General features: G+C 48.3%; 1 protein-coding gene across 2 annotated transcripts; it reads right to left on the minus strand.

Annotated features, from left to right (window-relative positions):
- LOC130375419 (septin-7) lies at nucleotides 1–26,911 on the minus strand. Of its 2 annotated transcripts, XM_056582326.1 has the most exons (14): nucleotides 23,307–26,911; nucleotides 22,957–23,059; nucleotides 18,160–18,266; nucleotides 11,675–11,775; nucleotides 11,208–11,342; nucleotides 10,184–10,301; nucleotides 8,670–8,762; nucleotides 8,143–8,239; nucleotides 5,653–5,704; nucleotides 5,284–5,409; nucleotides 4,507–4,527; nucleotides 3,753–3,888; nucleotides 2,862–3,007; nucleotides 1–1,575 (listed from the first exon to the last, which is right to left on the minus strand). In XM_056582326.1, exons 2-14 carry the CDS (start codon nucleotides 22,964–22,966, stop codon nucleotides 1,539–1,541), a joined length of 1,179 nt encoding a protein of 392 aa, XP_056438301.1. In that variant the 5' UTR covers nucleotides 22,967–23,059; nucleotides 23,307–26,911; the 3' UTR covers nucleotides 1–1,538. The 2 variants fall into 2 exon arrangements, with proteins under 2 accessions (XP_056438301.1, XP_056438302.1); XM_056582327.1 differs by lacking the exon at nucleotides 4,507–4,527.
- Between the last annotated feature and the right edge of the window lie 1,004 nt (nucleotides 26,912–27,915).

Raw genomic sequence — 27,915 nt, forward strand, 5'->3', positions numbered from 1 at the left:
ACAAAGCTTTCAAGCTTTCAGTGACCTTCCATGCATTTATTTCGTTTTTTGTGTCTGCTGTTGAAAGAGCCCAGAAGTGGGCGAAAGGTTGGGGGTGATTACGCTACAGTGAAAAACATGATGGCATAATGCACTCTGCACAAATGCTGGCTGTGCTATCACCTGCGAAAGACCGCGGTTTAAAGTTCAGAGGGTGCCTAAGCTGTGCCTACTGGGCAGGTGCGTTCGTTTACCGAGAAGGCAGCCGTCGAGCATTTCTTCTGGGACACCATGACCCACATCTCGAGGTTGACCCCGCACTTCCTTCCTTCCATTTTTATCATTAATAACCTGAATCAACAAACCCATTATTGTGAGATGGTTTTGGAGGGTGTTCATAACACAAGTAACTAGCGTAACTAATGAAGCGCATCCAATGTAGCGTCACCTTGTTGATAAAGGCTGTGTGATGTCGCCCTCTGCTGGGCGTTAGAAGTTTGACTCAAGAATATAGGTCAAACTTTTTATCTCCCGCATCAGTTTTATTTCTGTGACTGTAGAATAAAAACTTAGCAAAAAAGACGGTTCAATAAAAAGGAGTTAACTGACAGCAGCGAAAATACTAGTTTGATGAAGACGAGGCAGGGATTCCCACGCCTTCATTGCGGCATGGTAATCCTGCCTCAAGGCAGGATTACCCAGGCTTCAGCGCAGGGGTTACCCAGGCCTCAACACAGGGTTACCCAGGCCTCAGCGCAGGGGTTACCCAGGCCTCAGCGCAGGGTTACCAAGGCTTCAAGGCAGGGGTTACCCAGGCCTCGGCGCAGGGGTTCCAAGACCCACCCCAGAAGGGTTTAAACATGAGCGCTGATTGATATCGCTGGTCTTCGTTCTCGCTTCTGACCCACTTCTTTATTTACACTCAGCACATCAGGAGATACAGGAAGGACAGTGATGGGTATTGTGAAACGGAGCAGGGGGTTAACATTTGGAGAGCTACAGTATATAAAGAAAGAAAAAAGGATTGCACAGAAGTATGAAGACATCAGAGGACCTGGAGTTAAACACCGATGTCCAAGGTTATATAATTTAAATGGAAGTCAAGGAAGAGAATAATATCTTGGCTGGGGAAGAAGGATAGCGATGTAACTGAGTCAAAGGTAAAAAGGTAAAAAAACATTAAAAAACAATGCCTGAGGGTAGGAAGTCCACTGCGGTCACTGGTGGGCTATAAAGTGAAGAAAGCTCTATAACTTTCTCTTTGTCTTTTGACATTTGGCATTTAAAAAACAGACGACACAGCTCTAATGAGCCGAGGCGGTAGAACGATTGTACAACTCTCTCGCAGCAGTCTCTGAATATCTGGCGAAGAGTTTCTTTGGATCCTGAAGGGAGAGGAGGGGAGCAGGGTGGCTTTGAGGTCTGCAGGTCTGGGCTCCGCCCCCAGCCCGCTGTCTTTGGCTCGTCGCTCCGTGGCGTGCTGCTGCAGGTCAGACGCTGGGGTCGTTGGACAGGGCGATGGAAGGGTGATGGAACCCGGGAGGCCGTCCCGCCGTGAATTAAAATATCTTCTTTTTTTTGTTCTTCTCCAAGGTCCTGCAAAGGATCAGGAAGACCAGGGTTCAGGAACACCCCCTGACCATGGAAACCCCACCCATCACTTATCACCCATCACCCCGCACCCATCACCCCGACCACGCAATGGCATCGCCATGTTGAATCTAGGGATGTGAATCTCTTAAACGCAAAAAAACAACTACCCGCTAAGTAGTTCCAGTCAAATTGTCTGATCAGCCTTCAAAACGAGAGCTGGTAAATTATGGAAAACGCGGTTATATGCTATAGACCCTAGATTATCTGTGGTATAAAGGCTGGGACGAATTTCAAATTATAAAGATGTACAATGCATAACGTTAGCTCTATGGCTCACAGCTGAGCGGACTAGAATACCTCCCATTGCCATCTTGTAGTTTAGGCCTGTCCTATTTACTGGAGGAGTGAACAACGTTTCCGTTGCAAAGGAGCCTTATGGGAGGGTAATGATTGTTCCAGGTATTAGTCAAACCCTCAGGCGTCACCAGGGAAACAAAGTCATGGCTTGTGAAAAACGTTATATTTGGATTGTAAAACGCATGAAAATATAAACAAATGGTCTTCATTTATTTTCTTTGGCAAGTGACCGTGGTATAAGCGGGATAATGCCCTCCGAGTTGATCATTATCAAGAATTAATGGACTTCACGGAGGCAACCGTGGACACGGAGGCAGGCCTCCTCGTCGTCCATTAATCCCTGATCATGGACACCTCGTCGGGCATTATCCCTTACTTATGCTTGTGTATTGTGTACATTGTATTTCTGTACATGAATAATAAAGAAAACGAATAGTGCTAGAGAACCAATATTAGTTCTGTCCGTTAACTTTTGTTTATTTTAATGGGAAAAAAGGTAAACGGTCCAAATGTAAAAAAATAATCGGCTTTGACCCTCGGGACGAATAATCTAATATTCTGACCCATCCCTAGTTGAATCTATCTCAAAATAATCGAGTCTGAACACATCCGGTCTGAACACATCTGGTGTCAACACATCCGGTCTGAACACATCTGGTGTCAACACATCCGGTCTGAACACATCTGGTGTCAACACATCCGGTCTGAACTCATCTAAAGAAGAAAATTTCATGTTGTATCAAAATGAGATTCAGCCTATTGATTTGGTTTAGGCTTAGGAAAGCTGACCAAACAATAACAAACCCCAGTTTAAGTCGAGTCCAGTGTAAGATTCCTCCTCACGGCCCCTGGTGATTCATCACCTCTCCCTTAAGAGGGCAGCAGCCCCCAGAATGAGTGCAGTGTGCAGGGTGGCTCTGTGAGCGGGTTACCTGGAGGCCTCCAGCTTCTGCTGCTCCAGCTGCCTCTGCTGGGCCTCCCACTGGGCCTTCTCGTCCTCGTGCTGGCGCCTCTTCTCCTCCAGCTCCCTGTGCTGCGCCTCCAGGTTCCTCTTCATCTGCTCGTGGCGCCGCTGGAGCTGCACCGGGACCGCATGCTAACCGTTAGCACCTTCTAGTGATCATCCATAACTTTATTGACACAGCGACCTTCATGCATGAAATAGCAGCCTGGAGAGCATCCTGATCACGAGAGCTCACATCCTGTTGGGCTGAGTTGACTCCATGCCATGCTTACTTGAGCGTGACTGAGATAACTCACGCTAACGTCAACACTATTTAGCCAGCGTCTGCCTGCATTTCCTTCAATTACGACGCAGTCCCTGAGTACATGGGCATTTCAGGAAACTGATCAGTGTGGCGAAACAGAAGGTCAGGTGATCAGGAGGCTCGGCAGGCTCAGCTCAAAGGGCTTCACGTTTTAAAAAGGGGCAGTAGGCAGGAGTTAAGCGCCATCATTTGAGTGATACTTGCTCCGCTATAAGTGAGTGAAATGTTCTGAAAAGATCTGTTCTGGTTGACCGCACGCCTGCGTCTGTGTGAGACTAATCCTGGTTAATTCCAGACTAATAAGGACATCTGATTGGACTCGATTTGTTTAGGGAATCCATCCTGCCTGTCAATCACAGGTGCTTGAAGTGCAACACTGACTTCCTCCCTCAACATGGAGAGGAAGAGAGAGAGAACGGCACATTCGAGTTCTGCTCTAGTCTCTTTCCAACTCTCGAATAATACCAACAGCAGCTCAGTCAGAGTTTGCATTAGAGTGATTTAAAATTGATTCAATCCCTCCTCCTCCCCCCACTGATGGTATATCAAGCGCACCTCAGCCTCGGAGTCTTTGAGCTTCTGGATCTTCTCCTTGACCTTCATCTCGAACACCTGTTCCATTTCCATCTCCATCTTCTTCATCTTGGAGACGTGCTCCCTCCTCTCCTCCTCCATCTGGGCCAGAGGACTCCTGGGGACACGCAGGAGAGAGGAGCATTCATATCGACGTCGGGAAGAGCCCGTACCACAAGCTAAAAGTCCTCCCTGGGTTTCTGAGCTGCTTGTCAGAATGGACGGTTAGCAACGACCCAGTGGCACAGTAACGCACCACATACAGAGACAGCAAAGGAACATGGGAGGACTTTCACTTTGTGAACCAGGAGAGCCACTGTTCAACATGAGTCAGAACACCAGGTGCATTAAGCTTCTGACACTAGGCACTGTGCACTAGGGCAGGTCTAAGGCCGCAGGAGCAGGTCTAGGAAAGACACAAGGTGTGGAAGACCCCAGCGGGCTCAGGAGGAGAGGATAGACCACCAACGGGGCGGTGAGAATAGCTGCTAGGATGCACAGAGAAATAAGAGAAATGCAGTTCCTTTAAAATCGACACATTTAAAAACAGCCATCTCCTCAATTTGAACAAATGTTTCATTGAGAAGGTCAGAAGCTCTTTCAGAGGCTTGGAGTAGACGGGTTGGGACGTGAGAGGAAGGGGGGGGGGGGGGCAGGGAGAAGGTGTAGGGGGCATAGCTCTGGGAAACCGGCCAAGAGAAAGCAAGATAAAAACATGAACCCAAAACAAACTTACATGCCGTCATCTGTCTGGTTTCTAGAGATCAGAAACAGAAACAGAAAAACACACAGGCTCTCGTCATGCTGCAAACGGCCCCATGCGTGAAGACAGCTCAGCATGTCAGCAGGAGCTGGTCATAGAGTTACACGGGTGCTCCAGCCTTTGGTATTGTTAAGGTGTGTTAAGGTGTGTTAAGGTACTGTTAAGGTGCTGTTAAGGTGTGTTAAGGTGTGTTAAGGTGCTGTTAAGGTGTGTTAAGGTGCTGTTAAGGTGTGTTAAGCTGCGGTGGACAATTGAACACTAAGTACCTCTCATGACAGTGGAGGGCCTTGGACACTGAGGCTATGGTGGGCTTTGATTTAAGCTTCCAATGGTTGAAAACAAACAGCTATTTTCTTTCAAATGATAGAAACATTGTCCTATGGGCATCCGTCTCCAAATAACAATAATAGAGTCTAGTTTGACAGGAAGGTCTCAGCCAACTTTCAGCTATGAGAATTGGACCTCTGTAAAATGTATTTATTTGAGTTTCCTGTGCCTGCCTCTGTAGGAAACCGGCCCCTGGCTGATCCCTGACCAATCATCTCCTCCCAAATTGGTTTGGGAATTCCATCTTGGGTGGCAATCACAGGTGCCTGAATGCAACATGCAATCATCAGTGGTGGAGAAACGCAGAGAGGATGAGGTCTGAGAGCCCCTGGACTGAGAGCCTCTGGAGTGAGGTCTCTGTGTGGCCCTGACCCCCAGACCCAGAGCAGCGCTCCTCTGGAGAGGTGTGCGGTGAGGACCTACTTGGTGAGCTGGCCCTTGTTCCTGTTGTTGTCCACGCCGTTGTAGGTGACGGCTGCCAGCTTGCGGCTGCGGTAGTTCTCGTAGTGGACGTTGTTGGTCACGTCCTTCAGGTCCTGCATGTGGGTTCTGGAAACAGGCGGCTGCTGAGAATCTGACAACTTAAACGCAGGGCTGAATCCCTGATTATGCAATTGGTTCATTGGTCATGCCGCCGATTTCGGCCAATCAAGATCATTCGATGAATTGTGTCAAGTGCTGTGCGGTGGTTCCCCTTTAACGGGAGCCGACGTGAACGCCATGGTCCCCAGGCAGCGAGGGAAGGCCTTGGCAGAAGGCGGCGTATGCTTTGGCTGTAAGGTGCGGGCGTACCTGATGAGCATGTTCCGGAGGATGGTGAAGTCACAGTGCTCCCCGTTCTCCACTGAGGCAGGGGCAGAGAGGGGGAGGGGTTAGAGGAGGTCTCACACAGAGAGGAGGTCTCACACAGAGAGCAGCACGGGGCCCCGGGGGAGCAGGCATCGGGAGGGCCCAGACGAGGAGCCCTGGCATTAACCAGGACAATGAAGAGGGACCCTATAGAAGAGCGACCTGGTGTGTGTGCTGCCTGCCGTGTCTCCACCCTCTTCCCCGTTCACCCCTGAAGCCTTCACAGGAAGTCCTTCCCCGGTCCGGGAACACCCTCAGTTGGATTCCACCCTACCTTACGCCCTCACCGTTTTAAATATCCCATTATATGCTTTTTTTAGGGTTAACAATTGCAGGGTTACAAAGAGACCCCTTATCATTCTCACACTGTTCATTTCTGCCAAACCAATTTCTTCGTCCAACAACCGGTCCGTAGTCGTGCGTTTGATCAAGTAGACCTCGGTTCAGTCAAACTGCCCACACGAGGCAATTGTTGCTCATTAAGGAAACAGGAGTCAGTTGGACGGCTGCAGTACAGAAGACCGTCAGCAGAGGGCCTCTGTCACTTCCTCTCACACAACACGTTTACAGAACTCCCACACAGAAAGCCCCACAAACAAAGACTGTTGTGGCTTGCATAGCTTTCAGAGCGCCTTGGCCTCTCTCCCACCCCTGCGCCACTCTTGTGCTGTCATGGGGCCAAACAATGTTTTTGGTGTTGAAATAGTCGCTCCCCACAAGGGCGGGAAAAAATGCTGGTGGTGAGAGTTCCCCAGGCAGCTGCAATACCACCGATCTTCCACTGGGGGGCAGAGTGTCCTGCTCAGCCACTGATGTCACCAACCACTAGGTGTGACAGCTAGACAAGGACGAGCTCAATGAGTTACAGCGCTTCCCCTCGTCCGCCCTGCATTGGCTGTACTAGCCCACTCCTGGAAGGGCTGGAGGCTACGTGCCGTAGAGGAGGAACAAACTGCCGGGTGTCCCCAGTAAACAACGCTCACAGCCCACACTATCTGCAGAAACGGTTGAGAATCAAAAGGTCACCCTAACTTCCTCGACATCTCCTGAATCCTCTACGCTTCCTGTCCACACAGCTGGCTCGTACCAGTACATGTGTTGAGTCGCTTTTGTGTGAACCAATCCTTAAATCCTTAAAAAAAAGGGGGTTGAATCGCATTCGTCCTCGGGTTTCGTAGCACAGAAATATCCTGTTCTACTTGTAAATGAGCGTCACCTTCCAGAGGTAAAGATACACGGTGACAGCCAGTCCCACAGAGTCGTTCTCCTTAGTTACTCCCTCTTGTGGTTAGGAAGCCCCCTATGGCTCATCCACGCGCTCATCATGGTGCAGCTCCACCTCCCACTCCCTCTGTAATCCCAAACAGGCCGTCCTCTGAGAGCTGCTCTGGTGGCTGGGTCTAGATTAGTTACAGAGCGTTTCTTCTGAGTCACGCCTTGATGCGGTGCCCTTAATTCAATACATATCGGTCGTGTAAATCTGAGCCCGTGTATCGGGCCTTGACGCGGCTTCCTGGGCCAAACCAACCATCTACTCTCACATCCTGTGTGCTGAGAGGCAGCGTGTGAACACGTATCACAGCGTCTTGATGTTTGCATTATTCACGTAGTGGTTCGTTGTTTGCTTCGTACCGTGTTGAGTGATACGGTGGATGTGGTAGTTGGAGGTACAGAAGTTCTATGGCCATGATGCAGAGGGAAGGGAGGTAGCGAGTGCTTAGCAGGCGGTTCTGCTCAGACAAGAACGCGCGCTACGCCAAGCATAGCATTGAGTTCAGATCAGATAACAAATAGCGTTCACATGTCGGATTCAGCTCACTGGAGCACAGCAAAAATTGTAATAGCCCTTCACATCTGGAACGGTTGGCGTCTCTGTGACAGATGTGTCAGCCCTCTACAGCCCGCGACCCCCTGAAGCCTAGAGAACAGCTCAGCACTAGGGGGACCTGAAGCCGAGGGAACAGCCCAGCACTAGGGGGGCCTGAGGCCTAGGGAACAGCCCAGCACTAGGGGGGCCTGAGGCCTAGGGAACAGCCCAGCACTAGGGGGGCCTGAGGCCTAGGGAACAGCCCAGCACTAGGGGGGCCTGAGGCCTAGGGAACAGCCCAGCACTAGGGGGGCCTGAGGCCTAGGGAACAGCCCAGCAGAACCTGACGCTTTAACAGCCTTTAAACAGTCACACAGGTCGGCTGACAGATCAACAGACTTTGGGCAAAATAGAGAATTGTAGAGATGGTAAAACAGAGACGTAGGATTGGCAAACAGGGTGCAAAACAGTTAAGTAGAACAGTTGCTATAACAGAACAATGTAGAGTTGGCTAAACAGACAGCACTATGGATTTAGCTAAATGGAGCAAAATCAACGGGCGATATAGACTGGGCCAAAAAGAGAAGCCTTTGGTCCACTTTAGGAATCGATCGATGGCCTCTCACCTTCGGCCACGCCCCAGGGGTACTGCCGTCCCCGCACACGCTTCCCGTTGACCTCGATTATCGTGTTGCTGCCGACCACCGCCAGGGGCAGGCGCTCCTGCGGGGCCGAGGGAGGGAGGGGGGGAGGGTGTTAAACAGCTGAACCACAACGGATACACAACGCAAAACTGGAACAGCACTGGCCAGCATGCAAACAAACATGACGCACATATGCAAATGTGTGCATGTAGCCGTGTGTACGTGTTGACACAATTAGAAGCTTTCGGTTGTGTGAACTAAATGTGTGCAAGAGTTTGAGATGACCACTAAATGGACCAGCCCAGGTGCGGAACGGCCTTATGCAAGAGTGTGTGGGGGCACGGTGGGCCCACGGCAGCAGTGGAATGCACTGCCCTACATCCCGTCTACAAGTGGGTCGATATGTGTGGGCGAGGCCCCCCCCCCCCCCCCCGTGTCAGAGCCAGCCCACACACACGTTCCCACAGATGCCCCTAGGGGGCGGACGGGGGACTGCCAGCACAACCAACCTTGATCTTCTTCACCAGCTTGATCTCCTCCTCGTCGTCCGTCTCGGGGAACTCGTAGATCCTGATTTTGTGCTCCTGGATCTCCCGCATGATCTGCAGATGACAAGCGGGGTCTTTAGCTACCGACGCAGGCGGCGACGTCTGAATGAAGCAGGCCTCTATTCACTCTGGGCTGGCTGTAGTAGACACATCCTAACTGCATTATGTCAACTCAATAGATTAAGGGCTCTGTTAATCACAGAACTACTCCAACAACAAAATGATTCATGTTGAAAGCATACAACCCAACAAAACCGTCAGAAGATGATTTTCCATGCATTTCAATTCAATTTAAAACGTGAGATTCATGTTAAATGCCCTCTGAGTAGGCTCATGATGGGGCCTTCTGAGTAGGCTCATGAAAGGGCCCACTGAGTAAGACAGGGTCCTCTTAGTTGGCTCATGATAAGTCTTCTTAGTAGGACAGGGTCCACTTTGTAGGATCATGATAGGGTCCTCTGAGTAGGGTCATGATAGGTCCTCTGAGTAGGGTCATGATAGGTCCTCTTAGTAGGACAGGGTCCTCTGAGTAGGGTCATGATAGGTCCTCTTAGTAGGACAGGGTCCTCTGAGTAGGGTCATGATAGGTCCTCTGAGTAGGGTCATGATAGGTCCTCTGAGTAGGGTCATGATAGGTCCTCTGAGTAGGGTCATGATAGGTCCTCTGAGTAGGGTCATGATAGGTCCTCTGAGTAGGGTCATGATAGGTCCTCTTAGTAGGGTCATGATAGGTCCTCTGAGTAGGGTCATGATAGGTCCTCTGAGTAGGGTCATGCCCTCTTGTATTGACGACGTCCGAGTTGGCGCGGCTGGGGTTATATTCTCTATTAACAGATTGATGAAGGTGTCTTTAACTGATGATGGTTAACCACTGGTTAGTATCATTATATTGTTACTATGATTACTCTTACTACTATCATAAGTCTTGGTGTCAACCACTTCTTGTACTGTCAGATTTCCACGATCATCTCTCAGTGCCTGTCTGCTCGCTCCTCACAGAAGCTTGTGTTTCGTCAGCAGACAAAGGTCTTGCCATTCTTCTTGCTCTTTGCAGGGGAAATGGTCTCCCAATCCGTCCAGCAGACTGGACTCGCCTCACAGACCCAAACCACCACAACTCAACAGAGATTAAAACGGTAATGGAAACGCAACTCAACGCGCCGTGGTTTGACTGAGCACGGCCGAATGTGCCAATACATATAGCCCAGCCCTGGAGGACTGGCTGTCAATCAATACCGCGTGTCAATAGTCCAACTGAGGCCAGTCGATACACCCAGGAAAGGGAGGCGCACACACACACCCAGGAAGGGGAGACACACACACACACACACACACACACACACACACACACACACACACACACACACACACACACACACACACACACACACACACACACACACACACACACACACACACACACACACACAAAAGAGGATCCAGAAACAACGTTGCTGGAAGACATAGCAACACACCTGCTTCTTGAACTGCTGGCCCTCCTCGGGCGTCATGGTGTCGGCCTTGGCGATGAGGGGGATGATGTTGACTTTCTCGTGTAACCGCTTCATGAACTCGATGTCCAGGGGCTTCAGCCTGGGGACAAGCAGTGCGTGTGGGGGGGGGAAGGGCGGTTTTATTAGCTTAACATTTGAACCCAAGCGTAACATTAGAACAATGTTAGGTTATAAAGGATAAGAACCCGCTGGGTGACTAAACCAAGGTCACCGTCTCTCCTGGATTTATGCTGCTGGCGGTTTACATTCAGGGCATTCATTCAGAGCAGTGTTACCACTGATTTACCTGAACTAACCCTCATTGCATCCTTCCCCGCCCACCCCTCAGAGGAAAGAAAAATAAGCAAGGAATTTATGTTATTCAATTAGGAATAATTATAAAATTTGCTCTGCGTCGTAAATGCCTTCCGTTATCCAATCAGGCCCTGCGTTAGCCCACAGCGAACAGAGAGTAGGCCCTAACACAGAACCACTGGAGGCTACACCACCCTGAGGCGTGTGGCTGACCAGGGCCAACGTGAGGAACCACACAACGCAGCTGCTGGACCGTTTGTGTGCGTGTTGAGCAGGGGAGACCACACAGTCACAGAGGCCAGGTGTGAGCGTGTGTGTGGTCAGAGAGGGGCTCTCCAGGTCAGCGGGCTCAGACCAATGTTAGTACTGCCAGAAGGTGGCCAAGCTAGCAGAGAGAGATGCCCTCTACTCTCCATCAGCAGCCTGTCTACCTCTACAGAACAGGCTGCTGTGGAGACGCTTCATATACTCAGACCCTATTGTACTTTATACACGAGGAAGGTCGCATTAGTACACATTAGTTAGTATGAGAACCAATGGTTGTTTGTCGGATGTCATTGCCTCTACTGTGATGGAGTTTCTAATGGTTTGGTTCAACGTTTTGTCCCCCCCTGCATTGGCTCTGCTAATGTTAGTAGCTCATGTAATGGTGGACAACCAAAGCCTTCATCCATCGGAGAGGGCCACCTACCCGTGTCCGGAGGGGGCGATGAAGTAGAGACAGCAGTGCACTCTGTTGTCGGGCATCAGGCGTCTGTTCACCCGCGACTCGGAGTTCAGGTAGTCCTCAAACTTGTTGTCAATGTGGTCGATGACCGGCTGCCAGCTGAGAGGGGGACAAGACAGGAGTAGATCAGACGCCGCCAGGAAGGATGTCCCTTCATGGAAGCTGTACCCCGCTGCGATCAACTGTAGAGCCCTCTACCATTTAATAGAACGATTGATAACAAGATGTATCCACCGAGAGGGAAACCACACTGTCCACGACATGAACCCAACAAGACACTGCCCTCTTCACATCAGGGCAAGGCCAGAACAAAGCGGCACTGCAGGCACCGGTCATGGTTCTACTTCACTACAAATCTAATAATAACTACTGCCTGTCTCACTGCACCCAAAGGGTGTCTCACAGCACTCGGCCGCGGCGGCCAGCCTTACCAGTCACTGTTGTCCACGGCGTCCCCGAAGCCGGGGGTGTCCACGATGGTGAGCAGCAGCTGGACCCCGCCCTCCTTCACCAGGACCTTGGACTGCTCCACCTGGAGCCATGCAAGGAGGGGGGGGGGGGAGGAAGGACCGTGTCAGCAGTGGAGGAACAGTATCATCCTCCTTATTTTATTTTCCCCTTGTTCCATCAGTTCCACACGGTCCATTTGGCCCAGACACCAACTCGTTACAGTACCGGGATCATCACCGGTAATGTTGGCAAGAACAAGTGTTTCCATTGGGTAGAACTGTTTAGAACCGTTTTTGAGACATCTGTTCCTACAATTCCTGCTATCGGGTCGTTTTGGAGCGCGAGACCCAACACCTACTTCTCCAAGTTTACATTCAATTCAGTTATTGTGTTGACGACCCAATGACAGCTCTATAGATATAGCTAAGAAAGAGACATGGTATAGACATTTCCCAGGGAGTCTGTCTATAGACAAACGACAACATAGATCTCTGAGAAGAATGACATGAATTCTGGGTAGAATTCCTGTAATGCAACGCACAGAGAGACCCGAGAGACCAGAGAGACGCAACGCACAGAGAGACCCGAACAAGCATCGACGTCTTGACTCCAGCAGCAGAACCCCCGCCCGCGCTGGAGCGTTTTCCATCTCCACCTTGAGGAGAGCGAAACCCTGTGACACACAGGGCTCTCATTACGTGGAAACATGCAACAGCTCAATCCAACAGATTATTCCCAGCCAATCACAACACGCCGTCGGCCCATGTAAAACTGCTCTCTTGCCAATAGCAGTGTACACTCATTCATGCTGTTCACCCAGAAGAACAAACAATGGGATGTATATGTGAGGTGTGAACAACCACAGCATTGAGCCGAGGTGTCCCCGTGTGTGGCATGGACCGCTGAGCCCCAGTGTGTGTGTTTCCCAGAGACAGAGAGGGACTGTGTGAGTGCCAGGCCCACAGCAGCTTAACCAGCACATTGTAGGGTCAGGACCACCGTGAGACATTTGGAGTGTCTCCGACGGGAGACACATTAAGAGGCCATTTCAAAAGCCATAATGGGAGGCTGAGGAAGACCCAGATGACCACATTATCATAGCTTGTAGTGCACACACACACACACACTGAATTTTATCACATTGAGCCGTTAACCGTAATTTAAACAGCGCCCTTCGGTTGTCATGGAAACCAGTGACTCGAGTGTTCTCCATCCCATTCAACGGTATGTGGTTGTGTATATTGCACAGAGCTGGCAATATTTACATAAGCAAATGGTTTTACTTTGACGGGAAAAATACAAATTACTATCATTGTTTATACATTTCTTTTGATGTAGAAATATCAATGCATCCAAGCTAACCGCCACTGTAGTGAGAAAGGTGGTACAATAACAGGAGGGAGACAGCGTCTTATTAAAGCCCTTATCTACCTTCAACCCATCCTTCATATCAGGACAGCCGGACCCGTCTCTCCTGTTATAGCAACCTGCAGCGCCTGCTCCCACAAAGGAAGAGTAGAGAGCCAGCTATAAGGCACTACTGGTCGCAGGACAGGAAAAGCCCATAATCGCTGAGGGCATTCCTACATTGAAATAAGCTCGGGATCTGGTTCCGGTGTTGTGTGTGGACATTATGGATACTTTGGCGCAGCAGCTGAAAACACACGACTCCTTTAGAAGCACTGCTGCCAGTGTGTTCACAGCACCACTCCTGTTTAAGTAGGCCTGCGTGGGCGTCAGGTTATCACAATGGAGGACTCCACGTTTAAAAGGCCACTTCATTAGCAGGTTATCTACCTTCCTGGAGGGGACTCACACATGATATGGGGGATTAAGGAGATAGGGGGGTCGCCGAGGGTCACCGGTCAGCATCCCCGGTCTAATCACAGGTTCCAGGATAGTGGGGTAACATCACCATGCTTGACTGACTACCACCGTGTGGGATTATTACTGTCATTTATTTTGAATAAGAGACTATTCTCTCTACAAATGGGCAATGTTTGAAGAGTAAATCAAAGTACTCCCTCGCACGAGGAGGGGCTAGGCTACTGTAACACCGGCTACTGGAAAGCAAATGCTAGCCAACCAACTCTCCTTCTGGAAGCTGAAAGAGGAATCTGGAATCAAACAAACCAGTTGAATTTGGCCATTACACACAGATTAAAACATGTCACTATGTATCTCTTTAAATCATTATAATAAAAAGGACAAACAGAAACCCTTCAACATTGTTATGTTCCCAGAGAACCAATCAGTGTGCTCGAACGATTGCTAGATTTGCATTGGCTAGGACGGTATTGCCCCAACTTTAGCCCCGCCCCCTACTTCAGAAACAAACCTGCACACACTAGCCTGGGTCAGAAGGTATAGCCTACCCAAACACACAGTGGTCTGGGTCAGAAGGTAAAGCCTACCCAAACACACAGTGGCCTGGGTCAGAAGGTAAAGCCTACCCAAACACACAGTGGTCTGGGTCAGAAGGTAAAGCCTACCCAAACACAGTGGCCTGGGTCAGATGGTAAAGCCTACCCAAACACAGTGGCCTGGGTCAGAAGGTATAGCCTACCCAAACACAGTGGTCTGGGACAGAAGGTAAAGCCTACCCAAACACAGTGGCCTGGGTCAGAAGGTAAAGCCTACCCAAACACAGTGGTCTGGGTCAGAAGGTAAAGCCTACCCAAACACAGTGGCCTGGGTCAGAAGGTAAAGCCTACCCAAACACAGTGGCCTGGGTCAGAAGGTAAAGCCTACCCAAACACAGTGGTCTGGGTCAGAAGGTAAAGCCTACCCAAACACAGTGGCCTGGGTCAGATGGTAAAGCCTACCCAAACACAGTGGCCTGGGTCAGAAGGTAAAGCCTACCCAAACACAATGGCCTGGGTCAGAAGGTAAAGCCTACCCAAACACAGTGGCCTGGGTCAGATGGTAAAGCCTACCCAAACACAGTGGCCTGGGTCAGAAGGTAAAGCCTACCCAAACACAGTGGTCTGGGTCAGAAGGTAAAGCCTACCCAAACACAGTGGCCTGGGTCAGAAGGTAAAGCCTACCCACCATCTACCTTGAGCAGCCAGACTAGCATTCATCACACACTGCCTGGAGCTCTAGACACGACTCCGACCCCACAGGGGTTCAATCCAGGACCTTGGGTCGACTCAGGACTGTGCGAAAGGCCGGACGGGAGTTAAGGAATAAGGGCAGGGGCTAAAAGGCAGTGCTGGGAAGTTATTTAGCGCAGCCGGCACTTCTGCTTAAAAATATTAATAGAAAACATGTCCACTTAGGACATGGTAGATGTAGCCAGTATTTGTGGGAATAAGTGGGAAGGAAGATCTGTTTTGCTTCACTGTGAAGTATTTTTTCCATACATTGTATAGCATTGTTATGTTGGCTTCGGCAGAGTTTGGTATCCACTTTGAAGACAAATACAGAAGGCTTTTCTTTCAGACTCCCACTGCCTTGACTTGGAACAATGCTGGTTTGGCACAAGTTAACATGGAACGCTCCACAACTATCAACGCTTTGTGAGGATCCTTTGAGTGTCTCTTGGCATTCCACCACAGAATGAGCCAAGCCACAGACTCGTCTGTTTCAACAACAGGCTGGCCAAAGTCAGTGAGCTCATGGGAATAGGATGAACAATATGGCCCGCTTCAGCTCTATAGAATGAGCGTACCATCAGTTTACTGATTCAATTAGTATCGGCGGACCACTTCAGCATTACTGTCTGGCCTGCACAGCATGTGCTTATTAAACTGGAAATGAACAGAATCCCGTTCCACTTTTTATTCCTGCAACCATAAATTCCTGAAAAGGGAATTGCATCGGAACAATTTATACACAAACTGCTGATTATACACACAGCTTTTCTGGCAAGGGCCATGGCTGTCTGTTCCAACTGAACAATCACTAGCAGAGATCTGAGCCACCACCTTCAATGATGTTACTCCAGTTTAACAACCAGCAGAGATCTGAGCCATCACCTTCAGTGATGCTACCCCAGATGAACCACTAGCCGGGATCTGATTCATCACCTGTCAGTGATGTTACACCAGATTAACAAAAAGCTCCGCTTCTATTGCAGGCTTTGAATCAAAACAAGGGCAAGTGTTACAGAGGACATCCCAAAGTGCTCCATTGTATTGCAATGGCATGACTCGGAAAACCAATGGGGACCACAACTATTTAAAATGCAATCAGTATGTGGTTCCTGGAGGGAGGGGGGGGGGGGGGGGGGGGGGGGGGGGGGGGAGGGAGAGGGAGGGGGGGAGGGAGGGAGGGAGAAGCTCTCTGCCCTGTCTCACAGCGATTTGTTCTTCTGTAGGATAAACAAACATTGTTCAGCAGCTTTCCTTCGGCCCAAACCGCCCGGGATCTTAAACTAACAAGCACAGTTTATCATCAGCGCTCTGAACAGTGGCCCTCCTGTGTGAGAGCACACTGTGGTGGAGCTGAAGGAGGAAGGCCACCTACTGGGGGCCCAACACCCCTACTACTGTGCCGCAGGCTCGCACACGCCACGGCTTACTTCACCTCTGAAGGCCAGCGAGGGGCTGTAATGGGCAGGTGGACTAATTGGTGGTGGCGTAGGGTGGATTAGAGGGATTAAGTTCACAGGGAGTGCCAGGCTGCAGATCACAGGCAGCAAAGCCAAGGGAAGCCCCGGTCACCCTGCTGCAGGGAGCTCAGACTAGGGCCGCTACGGGGCCTCTCCAGGAGGGCAGCCTCGGACCAGGACCCCTACGGGGCCTCTCCAGGAGGGCAGCCTCGGACCAGGGCCGCTACGGGGCCTCTCCAGGAGGGACGCCTCGGACCAAGACCGCTACGGGGCCTCTCCAGGAGGGCAGCCTCGGACCAGGACCCCTAGGGGGCCCTCTCCAGGAGGGACGCCTCGGACCAGGACCCCTACGGGGCCCTCTCCAGGAGGGACGCCTCGGACCAGGACCCCTACGGGGCCCTCTCCAGGAGGGCAGCCTCGGATCAGGACGCCTACGGGGCCCTCTCCAGGAGGGAAGCCTCGGACCAGGACCCCTACGGGGCCCTCTCCAGGAGGGAAGCCTCGGACCAGGACCCCTACGGGGCCCTCTCCAGGAGGGACGCCTCGGAGCAGGACGCCTACGGGCCCTCTACAGCAGCAGGTCATGTCAGATGCCCCCCTCAAAAGGAGAAAATTGCTTGAATAAGAAATTAAAGAAGCAAACCCAGTTCCTTTTGGCTGACAGCGGAAGGTCTAGGATCAAAATACCATGATGTTACTGCACCCAAGTTAAAACTCACTGCGGCTATTTGGTCCATTCTGTATTTCCTTATAATGAGAATATATATTTTTTTCTGATTATTGATGGAAAGATGGACCTAAAAGTAGATATTACACAAGTACAGTCAGGCTCACCACCAATGACATCAGCCATGGCTCAGCAGTTTAATATGGGCGGTATGGCATGGTAACACATGCAACTTTAAAGAGAAAATGATCCATTTGTTACGTAAAAACTAATAAATAAAAACAAATATCTGCATAATATGAAATATGGAAATGAGCTTACACAGAATAATGCTCATTGAGGCTAATTGGTGAAAGCCAGTTAGCATTTATTATTATTATATTATTAACATTTGACTTCAAATTGAACAAACAGCAGTTCTATGATTTTCTCTGCGACAATGTCTCTGATATATTGCTCCTCTTTGGTATGATTTCCCTTTGTGGTCAGCAGAATCTTTCCACATTCTAATAGATCATTATTCATACAACCATCATAGTTCCTCTAGAAGATACTGACTTCCCTAAGCAGCATGATAGAGCCGAGCAGGTAAGAGGCAGCACTTGATACTGAACACCTACACTATCCCCCTGAAGCCTGCCTGAATGTCATCAACAAGGGTTTGTTGTACAGTGAATTGAAATTGAATTGAAACATCCGTTCTGCCGTTTCCTATCCAGTCATTACAGATGTCAGCAATAAGAACCTTTCTTGCATTGTGAGGCGTGCTCAGTAAATGTGGACCAACTGGTTTGCATTGTCTTACAACAGGGGTGGTAACATCTAGGAGGGGTAGCCTAGCCAAGAGACAAGATGTCAGAGTGGGCCGTGACGCATCTACAACATTCTGAAGGCTCACCTGCCTTAGAGAAAGAGGGCACACCTGTATTACAACAGCCCCGGGCCCTGACACTGGGTCTGGACTGAGGAGGAGTCACACAGCACGGAGCCAGCAGAGGGAAGGGCCTCGAGCTCAACCCAATGCCAGGTCCACAGCTTGTGTTTTAGCATTACACAGACTTACACCCTCCTCCCCCCATTTCCCTAACGAACCAAGAGGAGAAACTCAGGTCATAATGGCCATGGGATGAAGAATTTATCCTTACAGAGGAATGAATGTTTTCCGTCAGAAGAAGCAGCTGGATACATAACAATAGGAGAGGTGGAAGGAGGAGGGGTCGAGGTGGGAGGAGGAGGAGCTTTACCTTGACAGTCTTCTTGATTCTGTGGGAGGGGCCAGGGTACTCGGGCGAGTACAGGTCTGTCAGAAAAAGGGAGTTGATCAGTGTTGATTTCCCCAAGCCGGATTCTCCTGGTGGAACAAAGACACAGAGAGAGAGAGAGGCGTGAGTGGGAGGCTCTGGGCCTAGGTGGAACGATACAACACAACGTCCAGATGTGTATCTGGGGCAGATTCCAAAGACACGGCTCGCCATGTCACATTCTTTGCATGTTTGACACGCAAACATTTTACTAAGGGGATTTCATTTCCTTCTCTTTAAGCTTGTTTTTTCTTTTTAAGGCGGACAAGCTTTAACATGAGATGAAGACAGGTTTATACTCCCCCAAATTCTTTTCCGTGTCTGCATTTTCAGGAATCCAATCAGGGAGAAGTGGGGAGATTGGGAAGGCTTTAGATTGGGAAGGCTTTAGCCGTGACTCAATCACTGTGGTTTTGGGTGTTTTGGGAGTGTGGGAGCAGACACTGGAAGGATACAGCCCTGTGTGTGCACGTGCACGGTACTTCTGTTGGGAGTGCACGGTACTTCTGTTGGGAGTCCACCGTGCTGAACACTCAAGCCAACCACAGGGAGGGGAACATGCTTCCCCATGAGCCCTCAGTTATCGAGCTACATCCATATGCTTAAGGTGGAAACAGACACTTCCTCAATGAAACACAATGAACCGAATGAGACCAGACAATCAGAATGACTCACTGCACGTTTTGGACTTTAGGGTTAGGTTGCTATTCAAAACTGCAACGCTTATACACGAGAAACAACTGTAGAGTTGACCTCAAGACATGTTGTCACCAGACATTCCCTCCTCCCCCATAAACTCCCCTCTCGGCTCAAGGAAATGCACTGGGACGGGGGGGATGGCTCCCAGGTGGTGGCCTGTGTCTAGGGCTGAAATCTAACACCTCCGCAACAGTGTGACTGCCACGGTGTGTGGAGAGAGCGGGGCCAACGGTGCGGACCCTGGGGGGCCAGCGGGGAGGACCCCGGGGCCAAACAAAGGGAGCAGTGTGTGGCTGGGCGAGGCGGCCCACTGCCTGGCACGCTGCACTGGGCTGCTCCCGACCTTTGAGAGGGAGAAGCGGCCCTGCCCGGTGACATCACACCACAGCTGCCCCAGCAGGGGGGGGGGTCCTCCTATACCACGTCGGACCCGTGCACTACAGAAGAGGTTCCTGGTACCAGACGCTCATTTCACAGCAGCTGGGAATTATTAGATTAATTTCATGATCCTATCATAAGTAACTCCTGGTGGATATCCGCGTGTTGACGTTCCGCATGTTGCAAGACTAAATGTTTGCTTGTGTGTTGCTGTGAAATAAAGCCAGTGTCAAAGTAATGAAGAGGGTTTGGGCCCTGAAGCGCACAGGGTACCGTTCCCGGGCGGAGATTATTGAGCTACGTTCCACGGCCGGCATCGAGCCACTGGGCTCGGCGGTACGTGGGAAGGGAATGGAAAGAGGAGACGAGAGCTGCACAAAAGGGACCGTTCTCTCAACACGCTGTCATCTCAATGTTCTACCACAATCATAAATATTTCCCCAAGAGGGTACAGACACATTGAACTCAAATGGGCCCGACATCAAACCATGTTGACGGTCTGTTGTGGAGGAGCCACGATCTACACTACATAATTCAAAAGGTTGTTTTCCCTTTATTTGACAGGATGGTCTGGGGGGGGGGGAGAAACATTGGCTAAAATTGATGTCAGCTTGAATTAAGAAGGCCAAGAGCAGACGGCTGCCCGTTTGAGAGGGGACAGGGAATGTTCTGCAGGTTTATGAGCCAGAAAACAGCTTCTCTAACCATGGGTTGTGATGAGCGTTTGGGAAAGAGTCTGCAAACAGTTTGTCATGCTGTTTTCATACCTCCACAATGGACGGTTCAACTAGAATCAAAGCCCGGCTTGGGGAAGATACAGGGATCCTTCCCTCTCAGGAGGCTCATCCTCCTTAGGGCTGCGCCACCTGAAGGCCCTGGGGGCCCGGGACTGAGCCTCCTGAAGGCCCTGGATGCCCGGGCCCTTGCTGGGGCCCAAAGACCACCAGAGAGGGGGGGGGGGGGTGGGGGGGCGCCGGCGTGCCCACTGCGGCTTGGCGGGGCGGTCCGCATACTTCCTTTAAAGGAGATTTCCAGCAGCTGTATAAACCATGTGGGCTTTTTCCAGAGGAACTTCCCCAGTGCAGGCAGGGGCGCTGGCGGAGGGGAAGGAGGAAACGCTTGGCTTGGAGAGAGAGGCGGGGAGAGAGGGGGTGGGTTGGGGGAGAGAGGGGGTGGGTTGGGGGAGAGAGTGGGCGGGGTGGGGGAGAGACATCCGACGGGCTACTTGAATGCCGTTTGATTCATACCCTCACAGAACACTGCCAAAGTCAAAGTGTTGTGTTGCTGCAGTCGTGGAAACTGTAAACATCCAAAAGGGTCGACAGCGGGGGATTGATTAGACTTCCACGGAGCTCTGGGTCATTTGACAATAATCTGGATAAGGGAATACAGGACCCTATTTATAAAATACATGCAAACTCTTATCGTGTGTATATTTATAGAGCAGTTAACATCGTAGACAGTCTAGTTGTCCCAGAAGTCCGGAGTGATTTCGCAGCGAAATTCTTTAAAGAAATAAGGGGGAATTACACAGCAGACATTTTTGACCATTTAGTTCAAGGACCCTAGACGAGCTTCTGCTGCTCCCACCACAAGGTTGGTGCTGCATGGGACGGTAGCATGGGACGGTAGCATCATGGGACGGTAGCATGGGACGGTAGCATGGGACGGTAGCATCATGGGACGGTAGCATGGGACGGTAGCATCATGGGACGGTAGCATCATGGGACGGTAGCAAGGGGCGGTAGCATGGCACTGGGGCACTATCTTTCATATTAACCAAGGCTTTCCCACTGAACTCTGAGTGCAAGTAGCACAATCCCAACGCCTCATCTCCTCCTGGCACTTGACGTTTGCCAATTACACAGCTATTCTAATTACATGCTTTGCACAAAACCCGTGTGCTACGGCATTTCCTGACTGCTCGAGTGAGAGGAGGCAGACGGACATGCGTGACGGCTATCCCAGACAGAGAGGAGGGACAGGAATGCAGTGGAGGAAACATGGGCACCAGGAGTCATGACAGGGCACAGGAAGTGACATCACGCCTGGCTTGTTACTACGCCTACCTATAGCTCTCTGCTGCACTGGGCTGGGGGGTCTATCTGCCTGACAGGCGGCCGAGGGCAGCTGGGTGAATGGAATGTGAGGCTGTATGTGAGTAAACACGCAGTCCTCAGACGCTGTGTTGAGCCTGAGCGACTGTAGAGACAGCAGTTCATGTTTACCGTAGTCATCCATTTCTAGTGCAGTCACGAAGGGAAATAGCAAACAATCGTATGCGCTACTTATTCGTTTGAGGAACGCATCTCAATACCTCCATCATAGCCATTATTATTACCCCCCTGTTGGATTTAATGGAGGAATATGTCTCCTAGAGATGTATATCCAAAGCATAGTTGTGAATTTAAGCATTACTTTAACCGATCCAAGCATAACAGATTGTGTTACATTTCCTCCACGATGACCTTTACCCTCAAAGTTATTTTTGGAGGGAAGCCATATCCACTTTGAGACAACATTTCATTGGTGCGTCATGGACTATAGCTTTCCAAAACATCCACATGATGTTACAATTATATGATGCAACATTATTTTATAGTTGGATTATACATATATTCATCTCATATATATATATTACCCGTTTAGTCAATTGGTCAAATGATTCGATTAACCAATCACTGACTGAGTGACCGCATGATTGTAGCATGGCATTGGCCATGTGGGGTTTGAATGATAATGTCAACATTAGTTCTCGTCAATATTAGCTTACAACATCCCTTCAAGCAGAGAACATTTGAGATAAGTTAATATACATTGTATACATTAAAGTTAACAGGGCGTAGTATTCCCAGTTGCCTGATTAAAGTGTCTAGTATTCTAAATGTCTTTATCGTTAACGTGTCTCTCTACATGTCCTACAGCTAGAACCCACACTAGCTCAAGGCCCACATCAGAAGGGCCAACCTTACTGTCAGCCTGGAGCATCACAGCATTCTGTAGAAAGAGATCACAGATGGACACTTTATCCAAGACTGCATTCTGTGATCAAAGCTGCAGATGGATTTGCCATGACAATCTCATGCACTTTTAGTCAATTTTCCAACATTTCCAAACCGTTTGCACGATGATTAGATTTCTAGACTCAAGCTTGGCGTGATATTCACAGAACCACAGACATTAAAAAATTGAGGCCCGTTCTCAAGCGTGACACGGAGGAAGTTGAAAGGCTAAGGAAACCTGTGATGTTTCAGTTTGTTGTGGAATGTGTAAATGTGTGTTATAACCCTGGTTCCTCAGTACCGCCGCATGCAGCTGGATGCTGCTGAGCTAAAGCCATCGCTAATGTGGTGGAGCAGCCAGCTGCCTGGGCTCTCAGGCCCACTGTGTCGGTGAAACTCAACACCCAGGGACATGAATGAAGCGTAAAGAAGGAATGGCTATCATTATTTGTGTGCCAGGACAGATGGGAACACTGGTCAGAGGAGATGCAGCGATATGTTGGCCAAAATGTGTCCCATCGCTACACTAGTGAACCAACAAGTTGTTGGTGCAATTTGGTCAAAACTCAACAGCAAAAGTTTATACACAGCTGCATACTACATCAAGACTTTGGCTGGAGGAACGGGAGGAGTAAAGATGAGGTTTGAGGGAGTCACTCACCCACAACCATGAGTGTGAACTCAAAGCCTCTCTTCACCGACTTCCGGTACACTTGGTTGGGCAGATTGGCGAAGCCCACATAGCCCTCCAGGTTCTTCTGTTGCTGTACCAAGACCAAGACAAACAGCTTCAGCACCGACTCACAATACACACAAGTAGATAAGCATCACCCAGCGCCAGACAGCAGCGGGATATTAGATTACATTGTCAATTGTAAGCACAGCTAAATAGTCATTAGTCTCATGTTACAAGGCCTATTGACAGAAACAATATTTTTGTTAATGCTGTATAGTTGATACTCAATAAATGAGCTGCTGCCGATGTAATGAACGTAGTTTATTCATACTTACAGCTGTTCAAAGGGAAAGGTTGTCAGCGCAAGGGTGACGCAGAGAGGAGGTGATCCGAGTGAATGAATGAAGCAGGAAAAAAGCAAAAGGCACATTAAGTTATAGGAAATATTACAATCACAGTCAAAAATACATTAAATGATCTGGTGTCCGTCTAGCTGTCCAGCCTGATTCTAACCACCAAACAAATCACTGGAGTACAAATATGAGACAGAAGAGAGACTGTAATAATTAGAGCTGTCAAGCGATTAAAATATTTAATCGTGATTAATCGCATTAATGTCATAGTTAACTCACGATTAATCGCAAATTGTTTTTCTATGCTAAATATCCCTTGATTTTTTTGTCCCATAATTCTTCTCATTTTAATTCTCTTATCAACATGGTGAAGTGCATCGGCTTGCCTTGTGCAAATGATTTTTTATTGATAACAACATTGGCATATACTGATCAAAACAGGACGATACAAAAAAAGAGCCTATAGTGCAATTAAACGACTGCTTTGAACAAATGTCATTTGAACATAGCAGTCAGGCTACTGCTTCTTTGTTTTGAGCCAAAGAAAAAAAAAATATATATATATATTTTTAAATAAAATAATTGCGTTAATTGCGCGATAATTTTTTTAACACCGTTAAAATTGGTTTGCGTTAACGCCGTTAATAACGCGTTTAACTGACAGCTCTAGTAATAATAACAGTCAGGCAGGCCCTAACTTCGTTAGGTGGGCCTGCTTCGTATATGTGGGCCTAACTTCGTATATGTCATTCAGTTCCCCGTACGTTGGTCGGATGGATTATACCGTGAATGAGATGTAAACATGGACCAATTGTCTTCACGTCTGTGCACTGAGTAACAGCTTAGATTTACTGTTTTACTAAAGCAACAATTTCCCAGATTTGGTGAGTGTATGCTTTTACTAGCTTTATATTCCAAGCAATACTGAATCGGTAATAGTCAAGTTGGTTTAAAAATACCCTCTGAAATTTACATTTGCGTTGGTGGGAGTAGTTTTGATTAACACAAGTCTAGTATTTTGACAAGCGATCAGAATGAGCTCAGTGAAGAGACCACTCTACACAGTGATGCAACGAGAAACCATTATCCTCTGGGCGTATGCATCCTCTGCTTGACAAGACTAAATCCAAGAAATGTGACAGCCTCTTGGAAATGTTGCTGTTAAAGCAAGCTCACACCGTCTCCCCACCACTTCCTGTGTTGAAGACAAGTGACGAATCGCAGATCACTTGAATGTTCAGCAAAGTCACAGTGAGGGAATTGGCTGTGAAACCAGCAGAGAGCTGAACAAGATGTTTATCAAGGCTGTGAGAAACGCAGTTTCACAAAACCATTCTTATTTTCAGAACATCTTAACTTAAGCACCCTCTATTTCTCGTGGGATTACCATGAACGACTACCAGCTGCTAAAGTACAACAAATGAACACCTAAAACACCAAGTTCAGCCTGCCTGTATACCAATAGACTAAATACAGTTGATCAAATGCTACAGGAGGCGGAATAGCCAAAGAGTTGTATAACTTTGAATGGGGTACCAGGTTTACCATTAAACTTTCATAAAATTAATGAAATCGGTTCTTTCATTCAATTCAACGCGAACCTGCAGTAGGAAATGAAATGATTTCTCCAAGCTCCAAACTACTTTGAATAATAGCTTACAGCAGAGCTACTCATTGATCAACTCATTGATCCATGTTGAGAACAACTATAGTCCCTCTTTTTGGCTCATCCACCGCAAAGTGTTTCTGACCTCACGTGAAATCAAGAGAGAGCAAATCTTACACTGCCAGAGTACTAATAATATCAGAAATGGCTGGAAGAGTTGTATTTTCTGACTAAGAAATATACTGATGGTACCGTAACGTTCCATCGGTCGCACAGCATTGCAGAGATGTGATTCACTTGTTTATCTGAAAATAAAGCTGCACAACTAAACTAATGTAAATATATACGTTTTGACAATCAGAACTGTTCTTCATCTCGGGGAGATGATGAGGGGGGAAGCTTTATACAGCTGTACGTTATCAATGGGATACTTCAAAATGTAACAAGAATTGAGCTCTAGAAATGGCATTGCAATCTCAAATGAATCACAACATTTGATAGTTTCTCCCTATTCAGAGGCTGCAAGGACGTCTATCTGCATACTTCTACCAGACTTCCTTTTACAACTAGACAAAAAGGGATAGAGAAGACGCCGTCACTTTTAACTAATGACAAGCTGACCGCTCCCAGATAAATCAGACTAATCAACATTCTTCATCATGAAAGAATGTTAGTATGCCTAATACCAGATACCTTTGAAAATATATATTAGCTAGTGCTGCTAGTCAATGGACATTTTGGATAAGTTTGGGAGCTTGACTAGTCAAATATATCAATAAAAAGGCGCATGAACATATGAACATACTAGTAGTAGTAGTATGTGCAGCTAGTATCAGCTGTTTCATCCGCTCACAGTGGTATTTGAATGTCATGCACACCACGCAGCACTATGTTCAACATGCACTCTGGCTCTGCTGCTCAATAGACTACCACCCCCTCCCGTCAATTTTAACTCAAGTAACATGGATAAGTATGGCCCTTAATCACAGTTACAGTCTTAAAGAGCTTAACAGGCAAATTGTGTAGGTCTGCAATGCCATAAGCTTCTATATTCCTTAAACTCTAGTATTAAAAGTGTCTGCTTCATCTACTCTATAGGTGCCCAGTGCGTAAAGATAATAAGTTGTGTTGATTGTCAATTTAATTTTATTACAATTACAAGAAATAAAGCTAGGGCTAGTGGAGTCAATGACAATGTAATGATGATTCATACATAAACGCACACGGGACATCCTACACAACGAACAAGGATCAAACCTGGATGTAATCTCGTTGTAAAGTGTGGCAAACGTTACCAACCATAACAGACTACCTGTTGGCATGCTAGCAGGCTAGTCTAACTTTAACCTAGATACGTAGACGGACTGCCTGTTGACAGGCTAGCCTAACATTAACCAAGTTACGTAGACTGACTACCTGTTGACAGGCTAGCAGGCTAGCCAAACGTTAACCTAGCTACGTAGACGGACAACCTGTTGACAGGCTAGCCTTACTTTAACCTAGATACGTATATAGCGTAACTTAAACCTAGCTACGTAGATAGCGTACACTGTAGTCACTCACTGCTATGGCACAAAGTTAAAGAAACACTTGATGAGCTTGTATCGACCAAGCTGCACAATCAAACCGAAAAACTCAAACAACCCGTACTACAAGTAGTACTGTAGTTGTACTACATGTAGTAGTGCTACTCAAACATGTTAGTACGGACATGAAATATCCCCCTACTCCAGGAACACATTATGAACTGATCTGTGAGTCCCAGGAAACAGCAGACCGACCAGAGGCGGTGGGGCTATACACCCTTCAAATACACCGTAAACTAGTAGATTAATTTATTTAGTTATCAGGTTAGTGAGGTAACTGTTCTAATGGGGGATTTTAGTGCGCTTACCCATCATGCTGCTGTTCCGGTCCGCCTCGCTGCTGCCCTCAAGCCTCTCCGCGTGCGACATCCTCTCTCTCGCGCTCGGCGGTACTACTAACGTCGGTTAGGAGAGGGAGAGGAACACACGTAGATATTTTAGCGTAGTGAGTGACTGAAGAACACCGTTCCGTTCGTACGGATATTTCCAATAGTTCAGGGAAACTGCGTAGAATGTCGTTGGTGAATACCAGCACAATGCAACTAGCAAAACAACTAAACTAACTAAATAAATAAATAATTAAATACGTACATAAATACATAATATATGTATGTGTTCATATTATTATTTAAGGTTAATGAGAGAAATGTACGAAAGCTTAACGAGGTTGGGATACGGATTAAGAGATTTATGCTTTTTATAGATTGTCAAGTTTTCTTTTCTTTTTTTTTTTGTTTCTTGGTTCAGCTCAAGTCGATTATTATTGGTCTGGTTTGTCATTTACAAAGCATCTCGAATTGACGAAGAGCTGCGAAGAGTTTAGCTCATTCTCATTCTCAATCTCAATATTCATTCAAGCTAAAAAGAACTATTTGAACAAACGTGTAGTACGCCATCTCTCTCTCTCTCTCTCTCTCTCTCTCTCTCTCTCTCTCTCTCTCTCTCTCTCTCTCTCTCTCTCTCTCTCTCTCTCTCTTTCTCACACACGCACACACACACACACACACACACACACACACACACACACACACACACACACACACACACACACACACACACAAACACAACCTCACACACGTAAAGTACAGGCAGGCATCGTATCTTCCACATTTTTATTTCAGTATTCATGAATGCATCAGTCGGTCTCATGGGAAGATAGGACCAATAGCGCCATCTAGAGGATGTTTGAACACATTCATTAACACATTAACCCGTTTCATGATGAAACAGTGTTCCACGTCTCGATATAGCCGAAATGCAAATCGTATGGCACTAGATATCTGCTGGCTGATGAGAGGGTGGGGGTCTACGGATGAGCAGGCCTGGCCTCCAGTCACTGCTCCATGTACTGCTGAATATGCTTCTGTGTGTAAGATGGATCCTGAAGTTTCAACCCCAG

Source organism: Gadus chalcogrammus, chromosome 22 (genome assembly GCF_026213295.1).
Source record: "Gadus chalcogrammus isolate NIFS_2021 chromosome 22, NIFS_Gcha_1.0, whole genome shotgun sequence".
Taxonomy (NCBI): domain Eukaryota; kingdom Metazoa; phylum Chordata; class Actinopteri; order Gadiformes; family Gadidae; genus Gadus; species Gadus chalcogrammus.